Genomic DNA, 26,784 nt, shown 5'->3' with positions numbered 1-26,784 from the left:
ATGTATAATATAAATTATAAAGACCTTATTAAAAAAAGATTATAAATAAAAATAATTAATGAGCTAAAAATTCATTTAGTCTGACTATCGGAACTAAAGCTCTGACCGTGAAGGGAACATTAAACATTCACCGAAGTATATTATATAGCAATGGGGTTGGGGAAAGCGAGATTGTAACGAACGAACATTCACTGACTGGGCAAAATAAATGAAACTACATCGAGCCAAAAGCCGAGATGCTAACCATCCGAGTGTAGAAAACTTGTTCAGAAATGAAATACAACTGTGATCTCTCGAGTTTAGAAAACATAATCAGAGACTGGAACTGACTCATTTTCTCCGAACGCACTGCAATCTGGATGCTTCATTTGAGAAGGGATCTTGTTAAATGTTCCCGCGCTGCGGCCAATGCCTGGCTTATAGTCTGCATATGTTCAAGAACGCGTTAGGATGAGGATTCTCAGAGTTAACAAAATTACCGGGTAAGTTCAGAAATCCCGGAGTCTGCATCTGTTCAGTTAGTATTATTGGGGTTGGGGATTGGGGTTTGCTCATATTCTTGAGGCTCTCAAGAGTGCCTTTAATTGTTGTGTCAAGACAAAGATGTGATTAATATTGGCAAAGCACTGTGTGGTAACAAATAGGTTGCAACAGTTTACTTAATTAAGGTAATGGACGGCGATTAACAATACCTGCTCGCCCAAGGGTGCACCAGCATCATCCATGCTGTGAGTGGCCACTTTTCCGGCAATAATACTTCCATCTGTTTCAAGGATCATCCTGTCGAAAATGCAACAAATGTGGCCTTTGGATTACCAAAGTGACAAAAGAAAGAACACAGGGCAGACCGCCCCCTATGGAGCAGCAAACGGGAAAATAAGTTGCCCAGACAAGAAAACTTGGGAATGACGTAAAAGATCCATCTTATAGTACCCAAACTAAAGGCAGATGATGAATTGATTTAATGGAGCACATCATGCTATTCCAGCATTCCGTATTTTCTATAACTCGTAGAAAGTTCTTAAGTTTGATCCTTGAGAGATTGAAATAGAAGAGTTCGACATTATCATGCTGTGTTCCATGAGTTGACACGTACAACAACCACCATCCCACAGGCACTAGCAATAAACAAATCAAGAATAAAAGGCGAAAAAAAGGGAAAAGAAAAGAAAAAATAACTGTTTGAAGATGCCATGGTTGGTAGAGATAAAAAAATATAGGTTATGGTGATTGTGACATATCAGTTATGGCCAATTTACCAGTAGCCATGCCTAGATAAATTTCAACCACTGCAGAAATGCAGAATTAGAAAAGAGCAGGTCCTTCCCACGGTGAAGATTGAAGAATGTAGACTTAGACAGAACACGGCCACCACAGTAGCAGCTAGTTTCATTCCGTCCCAGGCAAAAGATGTGTGAATATCAGTTGGAAGCAAGCCATAATTTGATTTCTAAACTCTGTGATGGGTTGATGCAAGGAGTTCAGGGTATTAATCTTCTTTTCTTTACAATGAGATGAGAGAAAATAGAGCAAGAGAATGTGTGTAAGAGAAAACATCAACATACTTTCCCAACTAAGTTTCGATTGCCACTAGCAGAAAACAAAAGTTTTCCAGGATGACAATTATTTTTCCAAGAAGTGTTAAAAACTAATAGGCAGGTAGGATTACTACAGCTTATGTATGGACAAGCAACTAAAGAACCAAATTATCTACAAATGAATACAGCCTTATTTGGTTCCATGCCACAAGCTGAGATACTGGAAAATTTTCTACATACCATGTTGGAACGATGAAAGCTGTTCTATTAAAAAAAGGGAGAACTCTTCTATGTAAAACCTAAAGAATGCAAAAGTTAAAAGGAGAGAATGATCCATTTAAAGGATTAGAAAAGATGGAGAATGAACATATGCCTGTAAACAAAGATACCTACAAATTATCAGTCCAACCCCTCCACAAAATTACCAGAGTGAAATAAATTGTAATAGTTATGACATTATTAACTGACATATAGTTTCTTTTTAGTTTGACCTCATGAGTGATTTATTGTGCATGGCACTAATTTTTAGAGGGAGCGTGCAGAAAATTGCATAGCTTTGAGGAACCAATTGCTTACTGGCAACTAATTTACATCAATACTTCCTGATTTAGAACCCAAATGTAATGGAAAAACAGAACAATGAAAAGGAGAACCATAGTCTGAAATACACCTGACAGATACCAATACAAGAAGAAAAGTGCCTACCCGCCATCAACAATCTCATCAAAGCATAAAAGAATGAGATCCAAGTTCTCTAGTGCCTCCATTTTCTCAACATTATTCCTAAAAAGTAAACACATAAGAGTAGACAGAAATAAGTATTAAGTTGAAATATAATCAAAATTAAAATAGGGAACCACAGTTATTGTCAAAAAACCTGAGGAGAAGAGAAACTGCATCAATGAATCCTTGAAGAACTGTGGCCAATATTAGTTCATTCTCATCATCACCACCAGTTACAAAAAAGTGCAGGTCTTGGATGAATTTATAGACAACAATATTGTTCTCAAACATTGCTATCTCCGCTGTACATGGTAATATACAATCACATTAGTATACATTAATGCAGCAATGCTAGTGTAATCTGTACCCATTATCGCAAGATATAATGACTCCTCAACTCAGGAAGGAGATCAACGAGAACCAAATTCATTTTATATTGTACACAAGGCACAACACACAAAAAAGGTCAATATTATCATTCATCATCATCATAACTGCACCTTATTCTAACTTAGTTAGGGTTGGTGGCATGACATTCATAATGTTCATTGATTTCTAAAAAGCATATTGACAGTACAAATCCACATAGCCTGTGGTAAGAGGAACATGGAGGAAATAGAAGATGTTTTGCCAAATTTGAGGACAACGAAACCAGATGATCTAATAAAATTTGTTGTCCAGGCCAGAAACCATTACAAATCGTGCTACAAAATTGTCCTTTTTGTGAGACTCCCCTAGGGGGATGACAGAAACCATATGGATTGCAAAAGATAAAATTCAGAATAAATGAAGGCCCACGCTATGTTTCTAGTCAATAAAAATTGACATGTAAACACACATAGAAGTAAAAGTTCTGAGCTCTTGGATGTTAAGGACCTGCTTAAAACATGCTAGTCAGCAGAAAACTTTAGAACTACACCCAAACTGAGTAACTGAAGAAAATTGAATATATGTACTATGTAGTTGATCAATGAATAATTTCACAAAAAATGGGAAAATTGTATTAGAAGCAGGCACATTTCTATCTTCTTTGTGTTTCTAATGACTAGCTGTGCATTATGCCTGAAGGATGTGTCAGACAGGGAATTTCTTGTTCAAAGTATATATTTAAATGGTTAGTTAATCGAAGAGAACTATGGAACACAGACATGGACATGCTGGATGAATACAACATGACATGGACACAGACATGCTGATTTCCAAAAAAGTGCTAGACACAACATGCTTAAAATACATACATAATAATTTATATATATATATGTGACATTTTATGCAAATTAATGAAAGTGCAATCAATATAAAAGAATGTTACCAATAGCAGAGCAAGGAAACAAATAAAACTGCGGCAAAGCAAAAAATAGAACTGCTAAAGCAGAGAACAAGAAATAAGAAATGGAAGATGGGGCAGGAAGAAAAACTGCTGCAGCAGAGAAGAAGACAGTCCAAATGAAGAGTGTCCCTAGTGCATGAGGCTCCTCGCTTTGTGAGGATTGGGGCAGGGCCATCTTGTGTGGCCTTACCCTTTTTTGTGAAGAGGTTGTTTTCACAACTTGAACACATGATCTTCTAGTCACAAAGGATCAACCTTGCTGTTGCTACTAAGGCTTGCCCTCAAGAAAAAGAAGCAAAATGAAGGAAAAAATAAAATGGGGTGGAGAAAAAAAAAAAAACCTATTGAAGTAGAAGAAGAAGAGTATTGATATACAACCTGAAAAAAATTAAAAGCAACAAGGCACTGACTTTTAATTATTTATTTAGAGCCTTTTAGATATTATATAAATACTGCCTAAAAGATTTCCAAATTACATTATGACCCTGAAGTGTGTCCAATACACCTCAAATTTTTTGACGAGTTGAACACATCCTTTATTCCAATAATTTTCTAGGTATTCTTTCTCCACTCATCATACATCTTTTTTGATTTAAGGATCACATTAGATAATTTTGTTAACCAAAAAGTGCCCCATTCTCCCAAGCATTTTCATGCTTCTATTGGAATATTGTTGGGTTCAATTGATCTTTTTCAATGCATTCTTTATTTCCTTCAGACAAATCAGTCCATAAAACACATAATTCTTATCTTCTTCAGAGTTACTAAGATAACCCAGCTTAACACCTATGTCTCCATCTTCATTGAATAGCTTCAAGAAATACTCCTTTTATCTCTCTTTGATCACTCCTCCATTTAATAGTACATTTTCATTTTCATCTTTTAAGAAATTTCACTTTACTTGAATCCTTTGCTTTTCAAGTCAAGTGAAATTTCTAAAATATGAAAATGAAAAGGGACTATTAAATGGAGGAGTGATCAAAGAGAGATAAAAGGAGTATCTCATCTTTCCCCCTCTTTTATATCAAGTCGTAAATTTCCATAAGTTTTTGACTTTGCTTAACTAATTGCCTTATTTGATACCTTTTTTGCTAATACAAAATAATTTAAATAATATCAAAACATATTTTCATACAAGTGTTGGTGTTTGACACAGGCAAACTATCTCATTGAAGTGTCCATTTATCTTATTATTTCAGTGATAAACTACTTTGACAATCAAGGCATCCATGAGAATAATCTGGGTTCTAGGAAAAATAACTGATTATTGTAGAAATAAATAAAATTACAAGACAGAGAACAGGAATATTTAGCTCATTAATGCTCCATGCTATAGCAAACAAAAATTGGGGAAGTGACATGAAAAAATGTAAGATTTTACCCCTCATATCCTTTTATTGTTGACAAGAGAAGAACATCCCACCTGAATGTTCTCCTAATACAACCACGTAGTTTCATTTAGGTGAATCCTTCATTTTCTAGAGATGGGGTTCAAATTGTTGCTAATTGGTTCCGAAGCAATCAAAGAATTGGTAAGTCAAGCTAGGTTATAGAAAGATATGGAAACAGTGAAGAATTAGTTTGGAAGGCATATCAAGATACCATGGGAGAACTCTACATTACATATACACAGTGGTAACTACAATAAACCAACTTCTTCTAGAAAGCTTTAGAAACAATTTTTAGTAGAGACACAATTGCAGTACTCTTTGGTCTTTACTTTAGGCATCAAACTTCGAATCATACGGTAAATACCAACACACACATTATCTTCAACAATTCTGAAATCAAGCAGAAGGTAAAATCTACATAAACCAAATCAAACAACCCCCCAAATTCAGAAGAACAACAGGACACCTCAACTCTAAGAGTACCTTCTGTGCGAGCATTGATCTTCTGAGTTTTGGTAAACAAGGACTTCTCAAATGCTGACTTTGCACTATTAGTTGTCCAATCATCAGTGTAATACTTAACTGCTATGCGCTTCCCTTCAGAGTCCAGAAGAAGAATGTTTTTTACAGTAGGGCATGAATCCTGTAAAAATTAACCACACCATTTTATTGCCACACAAGCATATGCAGAGTCAGAGTGATTCTACCAATTTTAATATAAAAAGATCAAAATTTGCATAACATCATTCACTGAAAAATTATATACATGTAAGGAGATGAAATATAACATCCAAAAAGATCTGCAAAATTGAAGTATATTTATCTTCGTGTATTAATATAGAATCCGATCCCATGTACTAAAAATGGAAAGACATTCGCATAGTTACTAGTACATAAAAAAACCATAAATGTGATATATGCATTCACAGAGCTATAATTTCTTCTCCGACGATACACTTTTTGCTCATCCTTTCAAAAATCCACCTGATAAAGCACGGACTGCATTGCTTGTTTTGCAGATCAAATTCTTACGAGATAGAATAAGTCACGAAAATTCACAGATCTACATTGAAGGCATAGAGATATTCACAGATCTTAATCATGAGAAAACAATTGTAATTCGGTTGGATGTCGACTCCATTGCAGGCAGAGGAAAAGTTTAATTCATCGTTCATAACGTTGATCAAATCAGCCGAGGACGAAATTCGAGATTCGGAATCGTTTTTCTTTCTTTGCCTACTTTTTTATGCTTTCTCAGCAGCCAAACAGGCAACTGACTGGATTGGAGAGAAATTGCATTCGAGAAATGTTGAATCAAGCGGTTCGAGCAGAAATGAGATCAAAATTCGAAATGAAATCTTCAGGGAATCGGAAATACTTACACGACAGACGGAGAAGTTCGCCATCGATGGAAGCTCGGTCGCGTGAACTGCAGATGTTCAGAGGTCGGTCCGTCGACAGCGCTCGCTCCGAAAGGGAAGTTTAATACGTTGCCTTTTGAGTTAATTATAGTGTGACCCCTCAAGTCTGACTTAATTTCACTAAACATTTATTGGATCCATTTTGGAAATTATACTTTCTTTTTCTGTTTTGGGAAATCACGTACACGCAACGTGGCCCTGCCACGAGGGCAAAAACGTAATTAACACCTCCTCAGGTAAAGTAAGCTCTTATTATGTTTTGAAAACAAATTAACAAAATTAAAATCTTAAAAATTATTTTTAGTAAATTATACTTAATATTCCTAAGGTTAAATTAAATTACAATAAGCATCTATATCGTCCAGTTAAAAAAGGTTAAATTGATCATTTTATTTTTAAATTTTTAAATTTCCCCTTTAAACACAAAATAAAGAAAAAAAAGAATGCAATGGCAGTGGTAAGCCACTATCTCTAAGAAAATAGGTTAAAGGAAAAAAATGAAAGAAAATAAGAATTAAATATAGAAATAATTGACATTGCTTAAAATTAAAGAGTAAAAACGAGAAAAAAAAATGAGGAAAGAGATGGCAAACCATTGTTGTCGCCATTGTTGTTTGTTGTTGCCATAGACGAATCTATTAGTGAAGCCTAAGGCAATCTATTATCAGATTAAAATTTTCATCGTAATTTTTTTTAATAATAATTTAGTCTATAAAAAATTACAATTCACTTCAAAATCTGTGATACATAACTCTTTATTTTTGGGCATAACCCATTTATAGGTAAAAAATTACAAGGCTATTACCAAACCCATTCAAATTCTATCATTAATTTCAAATAAATTCAAATAATAATGTTTTAAAATTAATTTTTATCATTAATTTCAAACCTAAATCCTATTATCAATTATATAAGAATTTTATTATATTAACTTTTTAAAATTTCAAACTCCCCCAACATAGATTCTTGGATCCACTTCTCATAGTTGCTAGTAAAAAATAAAAAAAATAAAAAGAAATAGAAAGGGTTTAGTTGCCTAAAAATAGAAAGATAGAGACAGATAGAAAAAGAAATATGAAAAAAATAATAAATTTTGAAGGCATTTCAGGTATTTTTTAAAATTTAAAGTTAGAAAGCAAAGTATTACAACTTTTTAAACCACATAAGTATTAATTATGATTTCTTAAAAATGAAAAGAGATGGTCATATTTATACCAAATCTCAAAAAATGATAAATATATTTAACTAAATGTTTTTCTATACAAAAAATCAATGATTTGAATCAAACCATGAACAAAAGTGTGAGGTGTTGCATGAGAAAATCACGAAATTTTAAGAACTAAAGTGAGATTAACAACAAATTTTAGGGGTGCAAAAGATAATTTCCTTCGTTTACAAAATTGTGACATATTTTATCTAATCATTAAAAATATAGTTATAAAATTAGCAAACAATCAAAATTTAGGTGCTTTAGACCCAAAAAAAACCCATTTGTAAAAAAATAAATACCCATTTATTTTTTTCATAGTTCAAGTATTAAAATGAACTATAAAAATGCATTATCATCGTTAAATTGGCACAAATGACGTGTAATTAAATTTAATAAATTTATTCATATTTTGTTTCAATGTGAAATAAGACAAATATTAGTCGCATGTGACACATTCACATGAATTATGAACATCTAATCGTCTTTATTTATGTTTAAATTTTTTATTTCTTAAAATATAACAATAGATAAAAGAGAAAAGCCTTAAAAATACTTGTACGTTATTATACTATTATTATATAAGCAAATACCAAATTTTGGGTATTATCAAGCTTTGTTAATTAACAAGATTTGAACTCATAATATTTAAATAATATTTGATTTTCCAAAAAACTTTACAGCTGCACCATCAAATGAAGTATCACCCAAACACCATCAAATGAACTTTCATTTAACATTTTAATTTTTTTTTGGCACATTATAATATATATTTATGAAGAAATAAATGCAAATTTATAAAATCATAACTACCAAATAACCAAAAATAACAGGATGTTTACATGTTTTTTCCAATGTCTTTTAATTTTTTCTAGCTACTATTGGTTAGATTTTACTAAGTCTATCGAAAAGTTAAAACAAAAAAAATTACATAGGACCAAAAGGCACGCACTTTAACACTTGGCACGACCCTTTCACAGAGCGAGGTGCGTTCAACTAACCCTTGAGCCTCAAGCATGCTTAAGGGAAAGTATAAGTTTGATTTAACCGAATTAATCGAACTGAACTGATCAGATTTGTCAATTCAATTCGGTTATTTTCTTGCTATGGTTTAGTCCGATTAGTTTTTCTACGAAGTTAGATTTTTTATTTTTGGTTCGATTTTCTTTGTCGAAATAACCGAACTATAAAATGATATTGTTGTTGGTAAACTCGCTAATCGAACCGATCTAATTTCTTGAGTTGGTATTTGTAGTTTACAATCGGTTTTCGGATTTTTTTCTTTGTCAATTGATTAGTTTGGTTTCTTCAGTCTATCAAAAAGCTTGTTTTGTGTGTGTGTGTGTGTGTGTTTGTTCGATTTTTTATTTTCGTTTGGGTTTATGCAGTTTATGTTCGATTTTTTTGTTTATATGTTAGTTCAGTTATTTGAGTTAATCGATCGGTTCGGTATAATTTTGTCTCTCGATTTAATTAATTCGATTAGGGAATTTCAGTCCGTTTGCACACCCCTAGACATGCCTTTGAATGCATAGTTAAGGGGTTAAAACACAATTTATGCGCCTAGGTGTTAAGGCGCATGCCTCATAGAGCAAGGCGCTCTCAAGTGAGCCTTGAGGCCCAGGCGCGCCTTTAAATGCATATGAAGGGGTTAAAACTCAGTTTAAGAGCCTAGGTGCTAAGGCGCATGCCTAATAGAGTGAGGCATCCTTAGCTGATTCTTGAGCCTTAGTACCCACCTTTTGAATAAATAATGAAGGGGTTGGTTTATCTCCATAGCAACTGAAGGCATGATTCGTCATCTAAACTACAGACAAAATACAACCCCTTCACAGGAATGTGGGATCATAACAATGAAACAAAGCTGACTCATCAAATCTTGAACTATTGATACGTGAACCTTATGCCTGTGCCAAGTAAATAATCCAACCACCATCAAAATCAGCACAAAGCTAACTGAAGAGCACATAAACACAACAGACTAGTTCAATTTCCCTATGACATCCAATGACCTTCCTGATCTAACCTAAAGCTCCATGTCATTACTCAATTTTCTTCTTCTTCTTCTTCTTCTTTTGATCTCACCTGCAGCCTAAATGGTATAACGTCTAAAGTATCCGAGCTCTCACCCGGCTACTCTAATCCCGGGTCCAAGTCCCTCATTTGACAAGAAGATGAGAAACAGAATAACTGAAATAAACATCAGCTTTTAAAGGTTATAAGTATCATACAAGAACTGATATTAGCATTGACATGGAAATAGCTGCTGATTCAACCAAAAAAGGAGATAAAATTCAAGAAAAATTCCCATGTTGATATATGCCTTTATGGCTAAAGGGGCAGAAGTGAGTAAATACATCTAGATGATAAAACCATTGTCATAAGTTCATCAATTAGAAAAGCAAAGCAAAGCAAAACATTATCAGAAGAAATGCGCCATTTCAAGGGCAATCTTACAACTGAATACCAGATTATTTCTTTGGGTGAACTGCCTGAAGGCCCTGAACCACAGCCTCAATCTCTTCCTTTGCTCTCTCAAACAAATTAGGTCCTTTCACTTCATCTATTGGGGTATCCTCATCAATGTTATTGCTTGAACCATGAGTTTCCTTGTGATGGCTAGGCGAATGTGTTATTGCTTGAAACTCTTCCTTGACTCTTTCAAGTAAATTTGGCGCCTTTACGTCTTCCTCTTTTGCATACAAGAGACACAATCACACATGGAGAAAATGCAATCACATAAAGCTTCATAATGATAACTCATTCCAAAAGAGAGGACAATTTTGAGACACAATGTCATCCATGAAATACACTCCCTGGTCTGCAGAAAGCTCAGGGTATTTGGGGCTAAGTATACTGTTATTTCCATTAAAACCCGAGACAATTCAATGATATATAATCACTTTGCAGAAGATATGATCATAAATAGATCATGTGGTTAATCATTACATGTGAAATTAGCCAAAAACACTTCATTTCAAATAGTTTTCTCCCCTTTCCCTTTCCTTTTACTCCACAAAGTTTAACATCCAAACACAGCTTGAAAGACAACCTGCAGACGCATCTGAATACCCAGAACTGGCAAAATTTAGAACTAACCAAATAATTCCTTCTCGCTTAATAAGAATCCCTAAATCCACAGGCTACATGCTGTTGCCAAACAACTTACCAGCAAAATCGTTCTGGGTATTTACATAAACTTGATTGAAAGATTCATACTCTTCCCGGGGATCAGAAAAATAAAATAAAAAAAAGAGGTACCTGAAGGGTCTGCAGGCTTCCGACTTGGATCCGCCATTGAAATTTGTGGAAAAGCTTCAACGGGTCTCTGGTTTTCCAGGCTTTGAGCTTCGAATTCGATTCCTAGTCTGTTAAAACCGGAAGACCTAGATCTAGAAAAGGCAGGAGAAGCCGATTGACAGATGCCAGTTCAGGGATCTAAATGGGCTTGGAATGGAGCAATGGATAGAGAGGCCCAACTAGGAGATCATCACAAATAGTGGGCCTAAAACCCAACTCGTGCCCCTTCCAGGCCCATCATCAGATTTCTATTATCGTGATATTTTGTACATTTATATTAATATAAAATATAATAAATAATATATAAAATTAATTTGATGGAATTAAACTAAACTCTAAACCCTAAACAAAATTATTTAATTTAGTTTAGTTGAATTAAAGTAATTAGACCAAATTATATGTAAACATTGAAAAATCACTCTTTTTATACAAAAACGTTATTTAAACACTTAAATTTGATACTTTCGATGACATTCTACATCTTATATTTTATATCTTATTGATGTAAATGTACAAAATATTAATGCAAAGTGTCAATCAAAGTATCAAATTTAAATGTTTAAATAATATTTTCGTTTTTCATATTAGTTTGATTACTATTATTATTTTTTGCACAGAGATAAAATAAAAGCAAATAATTTGGCCGATCTTGGTTTTATCATCATTTTGTTAAAAATTTTATATTATGATAGTTTTTGTATAACTGTTGGAATAAATTCTGCATAAATAAATAAAATTACAAAATGATATTCTAGACTTAACGCAATTCACATGTGTTGCCCTCGTTGTACTTAACCACGATACTTTTTTTTTTTTTTCAATATTCTACTTGCGCTTGACCTAACTTAACCTTTTCAGTTGAAATGGTATTGGAGCCTTGCGAGTTGTTCTAGGTCTTTGGTTTGACTCTTCTAGTGTCATAAATGTAATACCCTCTTCTCCATGATATTAGATAACGTAAGATTTCGAGAATATATATTTTTCTCAATAAAAACTCAACATAAAAATTGTATTTCGAAAATCTCATTGCATTTTCTCAGTATATTAACTTAAAATCATTAATAAACTAAGACAGGTAAATCACCTCAAATGCGAAAACTAGATCGAAACTTCAATAGATCATAACCGAAACCACTTTATTTATAATATAAAGTCAAATAAGCATTTACATGAAGTTATCAAAATAAACAACATAATTGAAAACGACATATTATAAACTATTCACTAATCGTCGTCACTTTTTCGGCAATCCCTTTTCCCTTCGCACCACTATCTTCATTTAGAATGTTTGAATATTCCAATGATAAAGTTCATATTAGATAATGAATCATCTAAGTGAGAGTTCAAAAACACGTTTTCATTAATGAATACAAGACATGAAATAAACTAACACAACCCGGTAAGCCTTGGCCCAAGAGAATCCCACATAGCGCTTAACCCTACCATGGGGAAAGAGCAATCTCTCTAAAAGTCACGCCACCACACCAACACATCGACACAACGCGGTTCTAGCTTAAGAAGGGCAAGGTCAACGTATCTCCCCAACATCTCGGGAACAATCGTTACCATTCTTGGCCTAAAAGGGTCACATCAATGCAGAAACTCAGCTCACCACAATTACGTCAGGGATTACGTTCCATCTCAAAAGCATTCATGAACCACTACCCAATCGAACTCAAATCCCATATGGACCACCTAGTCATCCTAGTGCAACTTCCTTGACCATACGACCCGACATAGAAATCTACGTAGCTATCCCGGCATGCACACCAGGCACAAGATACCCTTATATATTATTCCGGCAACACCATTAGGGAATTATGGCTACACTATCCAGATAACATTCCAGACTGACATTCCATATAAACAACACAAAATGTAAGACAATGCCACATATCACAACTCAATACATCATATAAACAATATTTTATAAAATACAATGCACCAGTACAAAACGTTTAGGGACGAACCTCCCTTATGAAACCAACCGTCACCGGTTACCGTTCGCATGCAACAAAACTATTTTGCATAAAATCACAACACATTTAGGTAACACAAATACCAAGTTTTAGGGTAGAAACACTCACAATAAATCAAGTTTTGGGGGCGAACACTCACCTCAAATGTATTCAAAATGCCTCAATCCTCGTACACAGCCTCGATTGACATGCCAAACCTCAAACACTTGTACTTATACTCAACCTCGAACCACGACACTTTCTAAACACCATATTTAATTAAATGAGCATCAAAATTCCATTTTCCTTAATTTTTCTCCTAATTTTCACCTCGATAATTTCAAAATAATTATCTCCTTAAACATTTTTTCAAATTTTTCAACATGATAATTCCTAAAATAATTTAAGAAAAATATTGAAAAAAAAATTCCAAATTCACCCCTGTCTCACGCTCCTAGCGCGTGTCTGCGCGTGAAGCGTGGAACGTGCAGCTCACACGCCGTCTTCTTCCTCGATTCCGGTCACCAGCGACTGCTTCAATGTCCAAACCAAGCACACTCCCTTGAAGCCCTCACTTAGTCGATCCCAACGGTACCACTTGCTGGTCGAAAAGCCACCAAAAAAGCCCCCGAACGGGCAGTTGCAGGTCGGCCTTGGCGATCCGCCTCATGCTTTTCGGCGAGCTTCGAAACCCACTCAAAACCATTCCTTTGATCGCCATATTTTTCAGAATTGATCTACTACCTCCAAGGATCAAAAGCCCTCTATTACCTGCTTTCGATTCCACTTTTAACCCCTCTGATTTGATGCTTCAATTTACAAAAGCCCTCAGCCACTTTGCTTTTATTTATAGGCAAAATCCCTTTGCTAGCTGCCAGATCCCAAGCTTAGTTAACCCTCAAGTGGCTCGAATAGCCCTAAATCATCCTCAAAATCCCTTGAAATGCTCGGCCAAATTTCCAGTCACTTCGGCCATAAAATCCGATCACATCTAGACCATTTTTGGCCAATGGCCACCACCCGATGCCTCGTCATGGTTTGGAGGCTATCCTTGAGCCTCTAGGAGACCTTCTCGAAGACCAAAGGCGGTTGGCCGGCGACCGCAAGCGGCTAGTCAGTTTCCCATTGTTTTTTTTTGCAAATTTTGCACTTCCACCCCCAATTAATTTCCAAATGCATTTTTTCCCCTTTCGTTGATACCCCTAAATTTTCCAATAATGCCACTAAAGTCCACAAGTTTTGTACTCTTCATTTCATCATCGAAATTCTCAAAAAATTATCCTTTTGACCTCCCTTTGGCAAAATTAGGAAATTACACTTTGATCCGATCGATCGATTTGACCCTAAGTCCCTTCGTTTCAACTCGAAATCGCGGGTTGTTTCATATGTAAAATCTAGCTCCTCAAAACACTCCGTTGACTTTTTGAAAGTTTCTTACGTCGATTCGATTTTCTCAGCCTAATCCACAGTTGTACCGAAAACTGTTTCCGATCCAATTTTTTTTTACACCTAAAATCATGCATCGAATCACTCGTCGGTACTATTCTATTTTTCTTAACTATTTAGGGTCCAAGATATTCTTTTCGGTCGATTTGATCACTTTAAAACTACGAAAATGTACCCTACAATCTCATTCTTTAGAAAATATCACTTATACCATTCATAATATGTCATTTATAACCTTAAGAATTTTCCAAGCATTACAACAAAGTACCACTGGCACCTATGTAAGTTGGCATGAAAAGGGAAAGAAGAATGATCGCTACCAAAATCGCTCTATAAAGGAATTTTGGACCCATAGGTTAACATTTTTAGTAGAAAAAAAAGGATCTTTCCCTTGCGACTGAACTAACTAATTTAAAATTCTCCCATAAAAATATGTTTCGGGATTACTTTTTACAATCTAACAACTTAACTTAATCTCAATAAACTTAGGATAAACTTCTTTAAATCTTAAGAAAATGATTCTAAAAAATAAAATTAATTTTCTTAAAATTATTTAGGATAATTATTCTTAGTACAAAGAGATATAGTTGCAAGAGAAAGATTGTCCAAAATTATTATAAATAGAGAGGATCTCTCATTCGGCGCAATCACTTTTAATTATAATCTCAACTTCTCTTATTTAATTGTTATTGTTCAAAATTTTTTTTTTTAGATTACGCGCAATCATTCGTGCTCCCACCAAATCCACCCCAAGATCATCACGAGAGAGATAAATCAGAGATATGCTTGGGTGACTAGGATTTTTTTTTTTTTTTAAGTTGCATCCACTAACACTTATCAATGACCACTCTTAGAAAAATACAAATTTTTACTTCTCTCAAAAATCGATCCCACACTAATAATCTCTAACATGACTTTATAACGGCCGTTATTGTTCAACTTTTGACTTAGCACTTAACTATTTTTTCAACTAAATCTCGAAACAAGTCTTATTATTTCCTTTTATAGTGTATTAAGTTAATAGAACCGACAATGTCCTGCCATCTAATATATTTCTTAATCATAAACATATTGATGGTTATATATATATATATATATAGAGTAAAGTGGGTGGAAAAAGGGTTAAACCACCTCGGCGTGGTCAAGAAGTTTGTCCAAATATATGGTAGATTCTTGTAGTCAAGAAGATGGGTTCGATTGCACCAACGAAGAAATCATTAACTTTGAATCACTCAATACTAACTATAGTCATCTCTGTCATAGGGGTAGGTGATTTTGTGGGGTTAGCCAAACCTTTTCTTCTTTTTAAGTAAACTTGATTTGCCTTTTTTTTTTTTTAACAAAGTTCTCTTTGATGGTAAGAATATGACTAGAGTTGTCACTTGCCATTGTCAGGAAGAATGAGAAAGTGTTATGGTCTAAGGCATGAGATTTGTCCAACATCGAAAATTTAGATTCTTGGTGTGGAGTTTATAACCTTTTGCACATATTTCCCTTGATAGTTAACTTTTGAGATTGAGTTCTACTCAAAGGGTGTAATAGTGGTATTAGAGTCACTTTCATGTCTCTCAGTTGCAATTGCGTGGTGATGGAGATGATGTCAGTATTATAATGTTTGTTTAGGACTAATCGTGGCTAGTGCTTAGTGCACAACTTGCCATCGTGGGCGCTAAACTATAGAGCGTGGTGATATATTATGGTCCATTGTAAAATATGAGACTTGTCTCATGTTGGAAGTTTAGGTTCTTTATGTGAGGTTTATAATCTCTTAAACACCATTTCATTGACAATTAGATTTTAAAGGTGAGTTTTACCCAAAGGATGTATAAAAAAAAAAAATCAAAATTGTCAAAACACAACTTATAATTTTCTCCATGAAAGGAGAAACAAAAAAGTTGAACTTCGATCCATAAAATACACTCCCCAGTGTGCATGTATCTTAAGGTTAGGGTTAAAGTTTAATCCATAAAGTTTTTATTTTTTGATTTTTTTTAATTTATTTATTTTTCTTAAATTTGAATAACTATTCGACAAATTTAATTCGATTCGATTTGATTTAATTTTTTTTAAAAAAAGATCAATTTATTTGATAACTTAACTGATTGAATGCACATCCCTAATATTAATAACATTAGAACTCACGATTTCAAAATATAATTAATTTCTCGAATAATTCTACTATTATATCAATTGACTAGCACTATAATCAAGTTCCCACTTGAAAATGTAGAAATGATAGAAATATGTCACAATTAGGAGTCATTTTCGTGAACAAGTCCTAACAACCCCACATGGAATTTGGGTTTATATATATCAACCCAAATTCAATGTGGAATAAACAACCCATTTATACCTGAAAAGTCAGGTCCAAAGGGGATTGAAATGTAGAATGGGTCTAGAATTTTGACGTGGTCAAACTTCTCTAACCATTACACCCATAAATTTGTCTGTCAACTATATAGTTTGGTTGGTAATTGGCCTCTCGTGATAAATTTATGTTATTGTTTAAATTTAATAATTTTTTTTATATGGAAGAATGTCTTGATCAGGGTCTACGAGTGATCAGTAAGAAAGAGTTACGGGCACGGGTGAGCCTCACTTGTGGGTTCCTTAATGCTTAAATCAATCTCTCAGATAAAATGTAAAAAACTAACAGAGTTATAGTTTCTATAAATTGTGAGTGTACTGTTGATAGAAGAGTCTCCTATTTATAGGGAGGAAAAGAGACTAACAAGTGGAGAGAGACCCACAATATTCAGTAAATATTTAAACTATTTTTTAAATTTGTAGGCGATGATATTAAAGACTCACAAGAATCTCTTGAATAGTAGTAGCCGAGTGATGCATGAATTCCCAAGAAGATCTCTCGATGGCTTTGAGAGAAACCCTCATATGAAGTCTCGAGAGGGTCTCTTAGGTCCATTGGTCATCCGATGACTTTATGTACCTATGACTTGTTTTCATAGATTTCTTTTTTCGATAAACTTTTGGGTCTTTTTCTTTGAAGTTGGACATAACAATATAAAATCGTTGATTCGAATGTTGGTCGGGCAAGCGATATGCCAGGTTCATGTCGGTAGATTGTGAGTTCAATTCTCACCCTGTACAGTATGACAAAACTTTGTATTTGCGATTTAACTTATCTCAAAAGACTTGGTTTGTTTCCATTCAACTTGGAGGACTTTTCTATTCTAGTAAACTACTTCCTCCTTCGTCGACTATATCTCGAAGCTATATACGTAAACGTGCGTAGATCTTGTTTCAAACTATCTGTGTATATCTCGAAGCTATATACGTAAACGTGCGTAGATCTTGTTTCAAACTATCTGTGTATACATAGACATATGTATATATATGATGATCGAATCGGAAGAGGGAACAAACTGGAGAGGTGTCGGAATTTCAGACAACAAACACTTTCAGGTCTCTCTTAATTCGATCGAACTTCATTAATTAGGATGGTTAATTAATTAATTTTCTCTCTAGCTTGCTTTTTGTTTTGCATGAAATTTTAGCATGATGCATGTATATAATATAGATATATATATGTATATCTGTTTCAAGCTTTTTGATTCGTTTTTCATCATTTTCTTTCCAGATTCTGCTTGGGATTAATCAATGGGGTTGTCCATGTCTTCACCCTTATCATCCTCCATGGAAATCCTTAAAGCGAAGCTGTTTGGTTCGACAGAAAACAAGAGAGGTGATTCAGACAATAACAGTGGCAGACGGGAGCTCCAGATCACTGTTTTGGATGCAGAAAAAATACATTTAAACACGAGATTAAATGAAGAATTAACTCATGAATCAGACACTTCAAAATCCTTGGACGAACTGGCGATTCTGTCTTGTTCAAGCCCGGTAGGCGAACTCGATGCAGCTGCACTTCGAGTGCAGAAAGTTTACAGAAGCTACCAGACTAGAAGAAGCCTTGCAGATTGTGCTGTTGTTGTTGAGGAGCTCTGGTACCTTCTTCATTTCTTTCTTTCACTGCTATGTCTCGATAGAATATATTGCCACTATCGCCTTTTACTACCAGCTAGTCTTATTTGGATTCGAAGTATCTGTTTTATGCAATGGGGATTTCATGTTTTGATTGAAGGTGGAAGGCATTAGATCTTGCAGCTCCATCACTTGACAATGAGGGGCCAGAAAGCGCGGTTTCGAGATGGTCTCGGGCTAGGACTAAGGCAGCTAAGGTACTCCTCTGATATTTTCCCGGAAAATTGGATTGTTTTCTTTCTTGGCCAAGGCTTCCTGTTAGATATCGTTCTTGAAGTTTTAATTCACTCTTTGTATGCTCTGTGCAACTCTAGGTTGGAAAGGGTCTGTCCAAGGATGAGAAAGCTCAAATACTAGCCCTTAGACACTGGCTTGAAGCTGTAAGCACAACCTGGCATTCGATACCTGAAGTCTATATTGCCTCGAATCATTAGGACTAGCTATATATGAGATTAGATTTGATTAATATTTCTGAATAATTTCCCATTTTTCCTCTTCATTGTTCATAGATCGATCCACGCCACCGATATGGTCACAACCTGCACCTGTACTATGATGTCTGGTTCAATAGCCAGAGCTCACAACCTTTCTTTTACTGGTAAAGAATCAAAAGTAGTCCTATGATAGGCAATGCTCTACCTTGTCTTTAATTTCACGTCAGACAATTACGAACTCAGTTTGTGAAAATTAAGGTTGGATGTTGGAGATGGAAAGGAAACAAATCTCGAAAATTGCCAGAGGACTGTTCTCCAGCATCAGTGCATCAAATATTTGGGACCAGTAAGCACTTCATCTCTTATGTCATCAAAGTTGTTTGAGATTGAAGGCAGATGCATGCCAATTGAATCTTGTGAGCTGTGTTGCAGAGAGAAAGACGATCGTACGAAGTGATCATCGATGGCGGGAGGCTTGTCTACAGACAAACTGGGGTTCTTGTGGACACCATGGAGGGTTCAAAGTGGATCTTTGTGCTCAGCACATCCAGAAACCTGTATGTTGGGCAGAAGAAGAAAGGCCTTTTCCAGCACTCCAGTTTCCTCGCAGGAGGCGCCGCCACAGCAGCGGGGAGATTGGTTGCCCGCAATGGCCTTCTTCAGGTAAACACGTGCACAGAGACGAGTCGTTTGTCCAGAATTCTTTATCCACTCATGCTGCTTGATCTGACGGGTTTTACCCAAATTCTCTCATTTTGTGCAGGCTGTATGGCCCTATAGTGGCCACTACTGCCCAACAGAAGAGAACTTCATGGATTTCATTAGTTTCCTAGAGGAGCACAATGTGGACATGAGCAATGTCAAGGTAACCCATCTCTTACTCCACTGTCCCCCCAATTCATTCATTGCTTGGCATCCATGGATGTTCACATCAATGATCTCAATGGATTGTCTGCATTGTCCAGAGATGTGCCATGGATGAAGACGTCCCATCAGGGCTTTCAGCTAAATCGACAGCAGAGCCCGAGCAGGGCAAGCGCGCGTCGTCGACGACTTGGACAACGGGAGCTGGTCCTAGGATAGGGTGTGTGAGAGAGTACCCTGTGGAGCTGCAACTGCAGGCCTTAGAACAGATGAATCTGTCGCCTCGGGATCGGAGCAGGCCAACAGGGCTGTTTCCATCCACCACCACCACCACCAGTCTTCCAATCCCTTCACCAAGGCCTAGTCCAAGAGTGCACCTTTCCCCCAGGCTTGCTCACATGGGACTACTCCCCAGCCCAAGGCTGGTCTTGCAATGAAACTTCTTCTTCTTCATGGCCTTCTACATTTGTGGGTCATTTAACTTAATTTGGGTTCATCTTGGCCTTTTTGGTACAGAAACAGAGCCAGGATGTTCAGGGAATTAACTCAATTCAAGTGCATACAAAATAACATTGAATGAAGGAAATAGGATTAAAGTTCAAATTAACTCATGACTTTTTCAATTGCAATCAATCAAACCAAATTTTTAATTTATGCCCTTATTAGCCCAATATTTATATTTTATGGCCATTTAAACCCAAAATAGCTTTCCCTTTGGCATGTGACATTCACTCGGCTCAAAGGAAGAAATATAATTTACTATATCAAAATCATTTTTTATAAATATTTTTAATAGAAAGTAAAAAATTAAAAAGAGGAAGTGGTGATCTTTGTGAAATTCAATCAAGTAATTTCAAAATTTTAAAATCTCAATATGGTGATAAATTCAGAATCGACTGCTAATCAATATCAAAAATATCAATTTCTTCATTTTATTCTTCATTCGATGTATCGTCACTTTTAACGTGATAACACTACAATAATAGATTAGAGTTTAACTACGAAGATTGCACTCGATCTTGTGGATGTGGCGTAAAGTCTCCTAGATGGGTTTCATGGAGGGAGGACAATTATGGGAGAAAGTTTTATTCCTGCACGATTTCAAACTAAAAGTGTTAATTTGATAGATTTTTTACTAAATTTATTTGATGGAGGTTTGATGGAAAGAGGAAATTGATTTAATTGGTGTTGGAGCAGACAAATGACACTCTCAGGGAAGGTTATTTTGAGTTTAATTGGTCACAAAATAAAAGTATTAAGCCAATAAAGTCATAAATTAAAAATTAAATCTGATTGATCATAATTAAAAAAAAAATATTTATAATGAAATGGGTCGCACCAACATGAACCGGGCCCATCATGGCAGGCCCATATAAAAATATTTTTTTAAAGAATTATTAATTATGTATGATTCATCATTAGCATATATAATGGAATCACTAATTTACATCTTAAAAGAAGATAATGCAAATACTAATGATAAAAATTTCTCATCCCTACCCTTAATTAGGAAAATACATGTCTCACGTTATAAGGGGCGTTTGGTAATTTTATTTCCTAAAGAGCCAGAAGGAGCGGATTAGGCGCGTCTTGGGTCGAAAACCTTCCAACGGCCAGCGTCAAAACTACGTCGTTTTTCAGCAATTAATCGCCATTAAAGGCGTCTCTTTCAACATATCCGTTACGCCTCGCCCCTTTCCTTCAAATTCAAAATTCAAACGCCTCCTCGTATTACTCACTAAATACCAATCCCAAATCCCCTCGCTCTCCTGACAATTTGATTGCTGTTTTCGACAAACAAACACTTGCGATTTGTAAGTTTCTGCTTTCTTCAGACCAGAGGCCATTTTTTAATTATGGGTGGCTCAGGGAGGTGGCTCAAATCAGTGATCAGTCTCAAGAAGTCCCAACCAACAAGCTCTCAGGTAATTACCAGTCGGATGAGGTATTGGTTACAAGCATTTTGCATAAGATGAGATCATAAATTGATACAAATGAAGCGGACCATAAGCAGTGAGACAAAGGATTGATGGGCTGTTGTTATTGGTTTTGGGCAGGACAAGGAGAGTAGCGGAAAGGGCCGGAAATGGAGGCTGTGGAGGAGCTCGTCGAGGGCGGCAAAGGCCAAGATCGGGGTGGCGGAGAGGAGGGTTCTCGATCCTCGTTTGGGGCGGATGCTGGGTTCAGTGTTGCCATGGCCGCCGTGGCTCGAGCCCCGGCCAAAGACTTCATGGCGGTCCGGCAAGAATGGGCTGCCATCAGAATCCAGACCATGTTCCGGGCTCTTCTGGTAACTTTTTACCTTTGAACCTCTTCTCAGCATCACAAATTTCTATCAAATTTGTTGGGTTTTCCCAGCATCGGAGAAGTCTGAATTTAACTTTGTTTGGTTTCGTCTACCGAAATGAACTTTCCTAGGGTTTCACGGAAACCGTGAAAGCTTTTCTTTGTTTCATGAATTTGTCCCAATATTTGGCTCTGTCCTGTGTAAAGATCAAAATGAGAATGGGAATGCCAAGAAATACAATATAGAAAATAACCAAAGAAAGAGAAAAAGAGACCAAAATGGAAACATGTTTTTGGGAGCAGAAGCTAATAAATAATGTTAAAGATTACTTAACTACGGTTTTGTTATGTCATATAATTTGCATCAATGATCATATACCATCTTCAAGAGGATTGCCCTTGGTGGCAATGGTAAGATTGTTCCATGGCATTAAAAACGTCTTCTTTACAAAAGAGTAAAGTTGCATATAAAAACAATCCTCTCTCGACCCTCACAAAACGAGTAGTTTTGGGTACTAGAGATGTCCTTTGATATATCATCACACAAGATCAGAATCCCAAGGAGATCAGCCTTCAGCTATGTTTATAGCTCCATTTGCTTGATGGAATTTATATTCCAATTTATATTGATCATATGAATCTGAGGAATTGATTGATGAATTGATGAATGAACTGAAGGCAAGGAGGGCTTTGAGGGCATTGAAAGCAGTAGTGAGATTACAGGCTATATTCCGAGGCAGGCAGGTGAGAAAGCAAGCTGCTGTAACACTGAGGTGTATGCAGGCTCTTGTTCGGGCCCAGGACCGAGTTCGGGCCAGTAGCATCCAGGCATCTGCACAAGGTCAGGCTGTGCAGAAATTACTCGAAAAACAAACCGAACCAATTAAACAGGCTGAGGTATACTGATTGAATTGTATAACATTTTTACTAGACTTGATCAATGCATCGAATTTTTAGTTGGCAAATGATAAATTGACAGGGTGGGTGGTGTGATAGCCCTGGAACAGTGGAAGAAGTGAAGGCAAAGTTGCAAATGAAACAAGAAGGAGCCATCAAGAGGGAGAGAGCACTTGCGTACTCCCTATCTCAGGAGGTAACTCAATCTGAAACACCATCATCTGGATATTATTTTATACTTTCATTTTTGTTTCAATTAGAAAATGTAAATTATCTAGCAAATGAGATCGAGGAAGACCAAGAAAAACTTAGTTAGAGACACTTATGTGTGATAGTACTTGTAAGGATATAGATAAAAAAGACTGACCAAGTTAGATAAAGGCTCGGTATGTTCTGGGTATTGTGAGAAAATGTTTACATTATCTTGCTTCCAGGAATCAAGAACAAATCTCAACACATGTTCAAGAGCAAACAAGCTGGTGAGCTCTCAGAGGCAAGTTAAGAGCAGCTCCGAATTGAGCTGGTTAGAACGATGGATGGCAGCCAAGCCATGGGAAAGTAGGTTAATGGAAGAAATGAAAACAGATACATCAGAGGCTACTCCTCCTACTACATCCAAGAAACATTTAGATTATATCAGCGGTTCTCGCTCTAGTTTTTCTGAGATAGACTCTTTGAAGGTTAATAAGCACAGTAATGTTTCAACCAGGGTATTTGTTAATCCTCAATTAAGTGCTCAATTTACTCGATCATCATCTGATCCATGTTCTGAACTTTTCCATGATGAGAGCACAACGTCCGGTTCTTCCACGTCCAACTCTGAAAGTACTCCCAGTTCCAGCAACATCCAAATGGAAGGAAATTCTTATATTAATGGACCAAAGTCACCAAATTACATGAATCTCACACAATCCATCAAGGCCAAGCAAAGGGTTATGCAGCATCATCATTCATCTCATAGCATGCTGGCACAGGCCATACAGAGAACTCGGTTTCCTGGGAAAACAATTCGTCTTCCTGTTGGTGATACGTGGAGCAATGCTGGATCTGGATCTGATCTTTACCCTCCAGTGGCATTTTGGTAGACATGACTGGATGAAATGTGAATTGAGCTTAGCAAGTTGACTATATGATGATATATAGAAAGTTGTCTACCTTTTGACATTTTCAACAGCTTGTTGCTCCTGATAAGGTTTAGTTTTCTTTCAAGACCTAGATAGCTTGTCATGGGGTATAGATCAGTTGGATACAGTTGATTGACACATGGATTTCTACAACTGTGGTGCTTGTATGTATATTTCATGTTCTCATATTGATAACCTGAAGAATAATGGTACGGATTAGATATTTTCTGATCTTTATATAGAATGTTAAGTGTCGAATGGTTGTTCTGTGGGTAATATGTGTAATTAGCCCATCTTTTGTGTTGATGATTGGTGAGACTTTTTTCTTCTTTTCGTGGATTGTTTGGTTATGAATTATACTCTGTCAATCAGTGTCTTTCGCTTTTTACTTGATGTGAAGGAATTGAAATTTTCAAGTATTGAAATGCGTGTACACTTGTTGCTTGTGGAGTATTGTCATGCCACAAGGCTGGAAAGCTTAATAGCAAGCAACTCTATTTGACACAAAAGTTCTTCAGTCACTTCTCTTGAAATCCAACTTTTACCAAAGAGATATTATCATTATCATGGAGGAATGAATGAATAAATGCATCAAAATGGAAGAAAATAGATACCATCCCATGATGTTTTGGACTGGGTCATCATTAGATCCATTCGATCACGAGTTGTTCTCGATGGTCTCCGATCTCAAGCTTCCTTAAGACTCACTCAACCTCTAAAAAGAAGGCAAAATTTTGTCCTTGGATAAATCAGTTATCAGACAATCAAGTCAATCACGAAATTTAAGATAAGATAATTTACTAAATCAATAAAAAATACAATTTTATACAAAAAAAAATTAAACAAATATATTAATTGTTGCAACTTTACATAATCCGTTATTCACATTTTGAGAATTTTAGTTATTAAATCATAATATTATTTATTACGGGATACTTATTCATAGACAATCCAAAACCTTAATAAAGAAGAAATCAATATATCTCTATTCAATTAAGACTTTTAATCAATCTATTACTCGTATTGTTTTATTTGAAGTATTAGACATAATATCAAATGAGCAATTCTAATTATATAATGTGTCCCAAACCCTACCTCCAAACTAAATTACATCCTTTTTATTTTTACTCTACATCTCTTTTACCATACATAATTTATTTTTAAACTACACTTTCTATTATATATGACCCCACACCCCACCTATATATTTATATGGATGCCAGAGAAACATACCTTAAAAGTGGCCGTCCCAATATGCATCACCCGACGAGAGCATGCATATGGTTGGCAAGTCAAATCAGAGACTCTTGAAGGAGGGTGTGAAGAGAGTATCGTGAATCTGTTAGGGTTTGACTTACCCTCTTCTGCATGGGCTTACGTGAGATCACGTAGGATTCAGGATCATCACCCCCACGCAGCCTGCCTACTCAGGGCAACAAATCAACGATCCATCAAAAAGCTGTAAAGCTGCCAGCTGCTGGGAAAATCAGTCTTGATTGGATTTTCCCAGAGAAAGTGAGGGAAAGGAGAAGTTTTGAGCAAGAAAATTAAACCCTTTCTTCAATCTGGTGTCAATGAGTTAACGGGGGTTTCTTTCCTTTGAGGGGTTGCCATTATGAGAAGAAATACCGCGTGGGACACTACCCTTATATATAAAAATTACCCTTGAAAATTTTCAAAAAATTGACATCTATTCACTCTATCGAGTCGAATTTGGTGTCTTTTCTATTGATTCCTACCATTTGGATCAAAAACAATTATTGAATGAAGTATTCTACCCCTTGAATGAATTGAAAAAAAAAAAAATTCGGATTGATTCTAAATAGATAAATATGTCTTTTTAGGCAATTATTTTCGTGACAAGAGTGGGTAATTTTGGTGCATTTGAAATTTCTCAACTCGAGTGATTTAACGATTATATTGCTTCAATTTTTTTTATAGTAAAACTGTTTGTCTCTCATTTTTTGGTGTTAATCACACACCGTGATCGAATCATGTATATTTATTGTTTTGCTTTTACTTTCTTATTTTATTCCATATTATTTTTCTCAACATGTATTATATAATTTATTATATATAGACTCCTCGAACATATAATACACATTTTGTGTAATATATCCCACTTAAAAAGAAGCCAGGCTGATGAGACCCCTTTTATTTTCCAGCCTTAGGTCATGTTTGTCATTGCATGATAATGCCAAACATGATGCGACCTTTGTCTCATAATACACATTCTGTGTTGTATATCACATTTAAAATTAAGAAGCCAGGCTGATGAGAGCCCCTTTTATTTTCCAGCCTTAGGTCGTGTTTGTCATTGCATAATAATGCCAAACATGACATAAGCCTTGCCTCATAGGATGAGCAACTAATGCCCGAAACATGATGCAACCCTTGTCTCATAGGATGAGCAACTAAAGCTTCACCCTAAAAAGGTAAAATCTCACGTTTACAAATAATTCTTACAATAAATCTTGGTACTATATATTTTGAATTATTGTTAATTTTAGGTAAAATTATTATGAATTATTATTAATTATATGTAAAACCATTATGAATTTTATCTAAATATTATTTATAAGAGTTATTTTTGGTCATAGCATTTTTCCCTAGAAAATTGGAGAGAAAATGGCACATACCAAAGTCTATGCCCACTCAATTAGAGAACACACCCAACTTGCTAGCTACCCAAAAAATATGAAACTTGTCTTTAGTGCACGGAGCTTTTAATTTCACAATAATTGAAAAAGAGTACGAGCACGTTATTTTTGTACGCAATGTCTTTCACTCGACTCTTTACAAAATAAATAATTATTTTTATAATTTAAATTTCAGATTTTTTAATCACGGAAGAATAACTTTA

General features: G+C 35.6%; 3 protein-coding genes across 3 annotated transcripts; 1 reads left to right on the top strand and 2 right to left on the bottom strand.

Annotated features, from left to right (window-relative positions):
- Nucleotides 1–108: 108 nt before the first annotated feature.
- LOC127793729 (coatomer subunit zeta-1-like) lies at nt 109–6,529 on the bottom strand. The gene is made up of 6 exons (XM_052324422.1): nt 6,365–6,529; nt 5,466–5,625; nt 2,416–2,563; nt 2,244–2,321; nt 693–780; nt 109–424 (listed from the first exon to the last, which is right to left on the bottom strand). The coding sequence occupies exons 1-6, from the start codon at nt 6,386–6,388 to the stop codon at nt 365–367; spliced, it is 558 nt and encodes a 185-aa protein (XP_052180382.1). The 5' UTR covers nt 6,389–6,529; the 3' UTR covers nt 109–364.
- A 3,374-nt stretch (nt 6,530–9,903) lies between these two features.
- On the bottom strand, nt 9,904–11,034 carry LOC127794129 (uncharacterized). The gene is made up of 2 exons (XM_052325037.1): nt 10,872–11,034; nt 9,904–10,302 (listed from the first exon to the last, which is right to left on the bottom strand). Exons 1-2 carry the CDS (start codon nt 10,906–10,908, stop codon nt 10,082–10,084), a joined length of 258 nt encoding a protein of 85 aa, XP_052180997.1. The 5' UTR covers nt 10,909–11,034; the 3' UTR covers nt 9,904–10,081.
- A 6,904-nt stretch (nt 11,035–17,938) lies between these two features.
- LOC127794540 (IQ domain-containing protein IQM1-like) lies at nt 17,939–24,262 on the top strand. The gene is made up of 9 exons (XM_052325717.1): nt 17,939–18,279; nt 18,417–18,513; nt 18,631–18,696; nt 18,826–18,914; nt 19,009–19,096; nt 19,183–19,413; nt 19,514–19,615; nt 19,716–20,039; nt 23,274–24,262. Exons 1-9 carry the CDS (start codon nt 17,945–17,947, stop codon nt 23,880–23,882), a joined length of 1,941 nt encoding a protein of 646 aa, XP_052181677.1. The 5' UTR covers nt 17,939–17,944; the 3' UTR covers nt 23,883–24,262.
- Nucleotides 24,263–26,784: the final 2,522 nt, after the last annotated feature.

The sequence above is a fragment of the Diospyros lotus genome, chromosome 2 (assembly GCF_014633365.1).
Source record: "Diospyros lotus cultivar Yz01 chromosome 2, ASM1463336v1, whole genome shotgun sequence".
Lineage (NCBI taxonomy): Eukaryota > Viridiplantae > Streptophyta > Magnoliopsida > Ericales > Ebenaceae > Diospyros > Diospyros lotus.
Note: the sequence above shows the minus strand (reverse complement) of the source record. Positions and strands in the feature narration are given on the sequence as shown.

Bases quoted from the DNA above. Each gene is read 5' to 3' on its own strand.
- LOC127793729 (XM_052324422.1), bottom strand. From the start codon at position 6,388: ATGGCGAACTTCTCCGTCTGTCGT. The intron at 5,626-6,364 runs GTAAGTATTTCC...TAATTTTTACAG, and splicing joins CGAACTTCTCCGTCTGTCGT to GATTCATGCCCTACTGTAAA. The intron at 2,564-5,465 runs GTACTCTTAGAG...TACCATGTACAG, and splicing joins GATCAATGCTCGCACAGAAG to CGGAGATAGCAATGTTTGAG.
- LOC127794129 (XM_052325037.1), bottom strand. From the start codon at position 10,908: ATGGCGGATCCAAGTCGGAAGCCTGCAGACCCTTCAG. The intron at 10,303-10,871 runs GTACCTCTTTTT...TGTATGCAAAAG, and splicing joins GAAGCCTGCAGACCCTTCAG to AGGAAGACGTAAAGGCGCCA.
- LOC127794540 (XM_052325717.1), top strand. From the start codon at position 17,945: ATGTCTTCACCCTTATCATCCTCCATGGAAATCCTTAAAGCGAAGCTG. The intron at 18,514-18,630 runs GTACTCCTCTGA...GTGCAACTCTAG, and splicing joins CTAGGACTAAGGCAGCTAAG to GTTGGAAAGGGTCTGTCCAA. The intron at 19,097-19,182 runs GTAAGCACTTCA...GCTGTGTTGCAG, and splicing joins GCATCAAATATTTGGGACCA to AGAGAAAGACGATCGTACGA.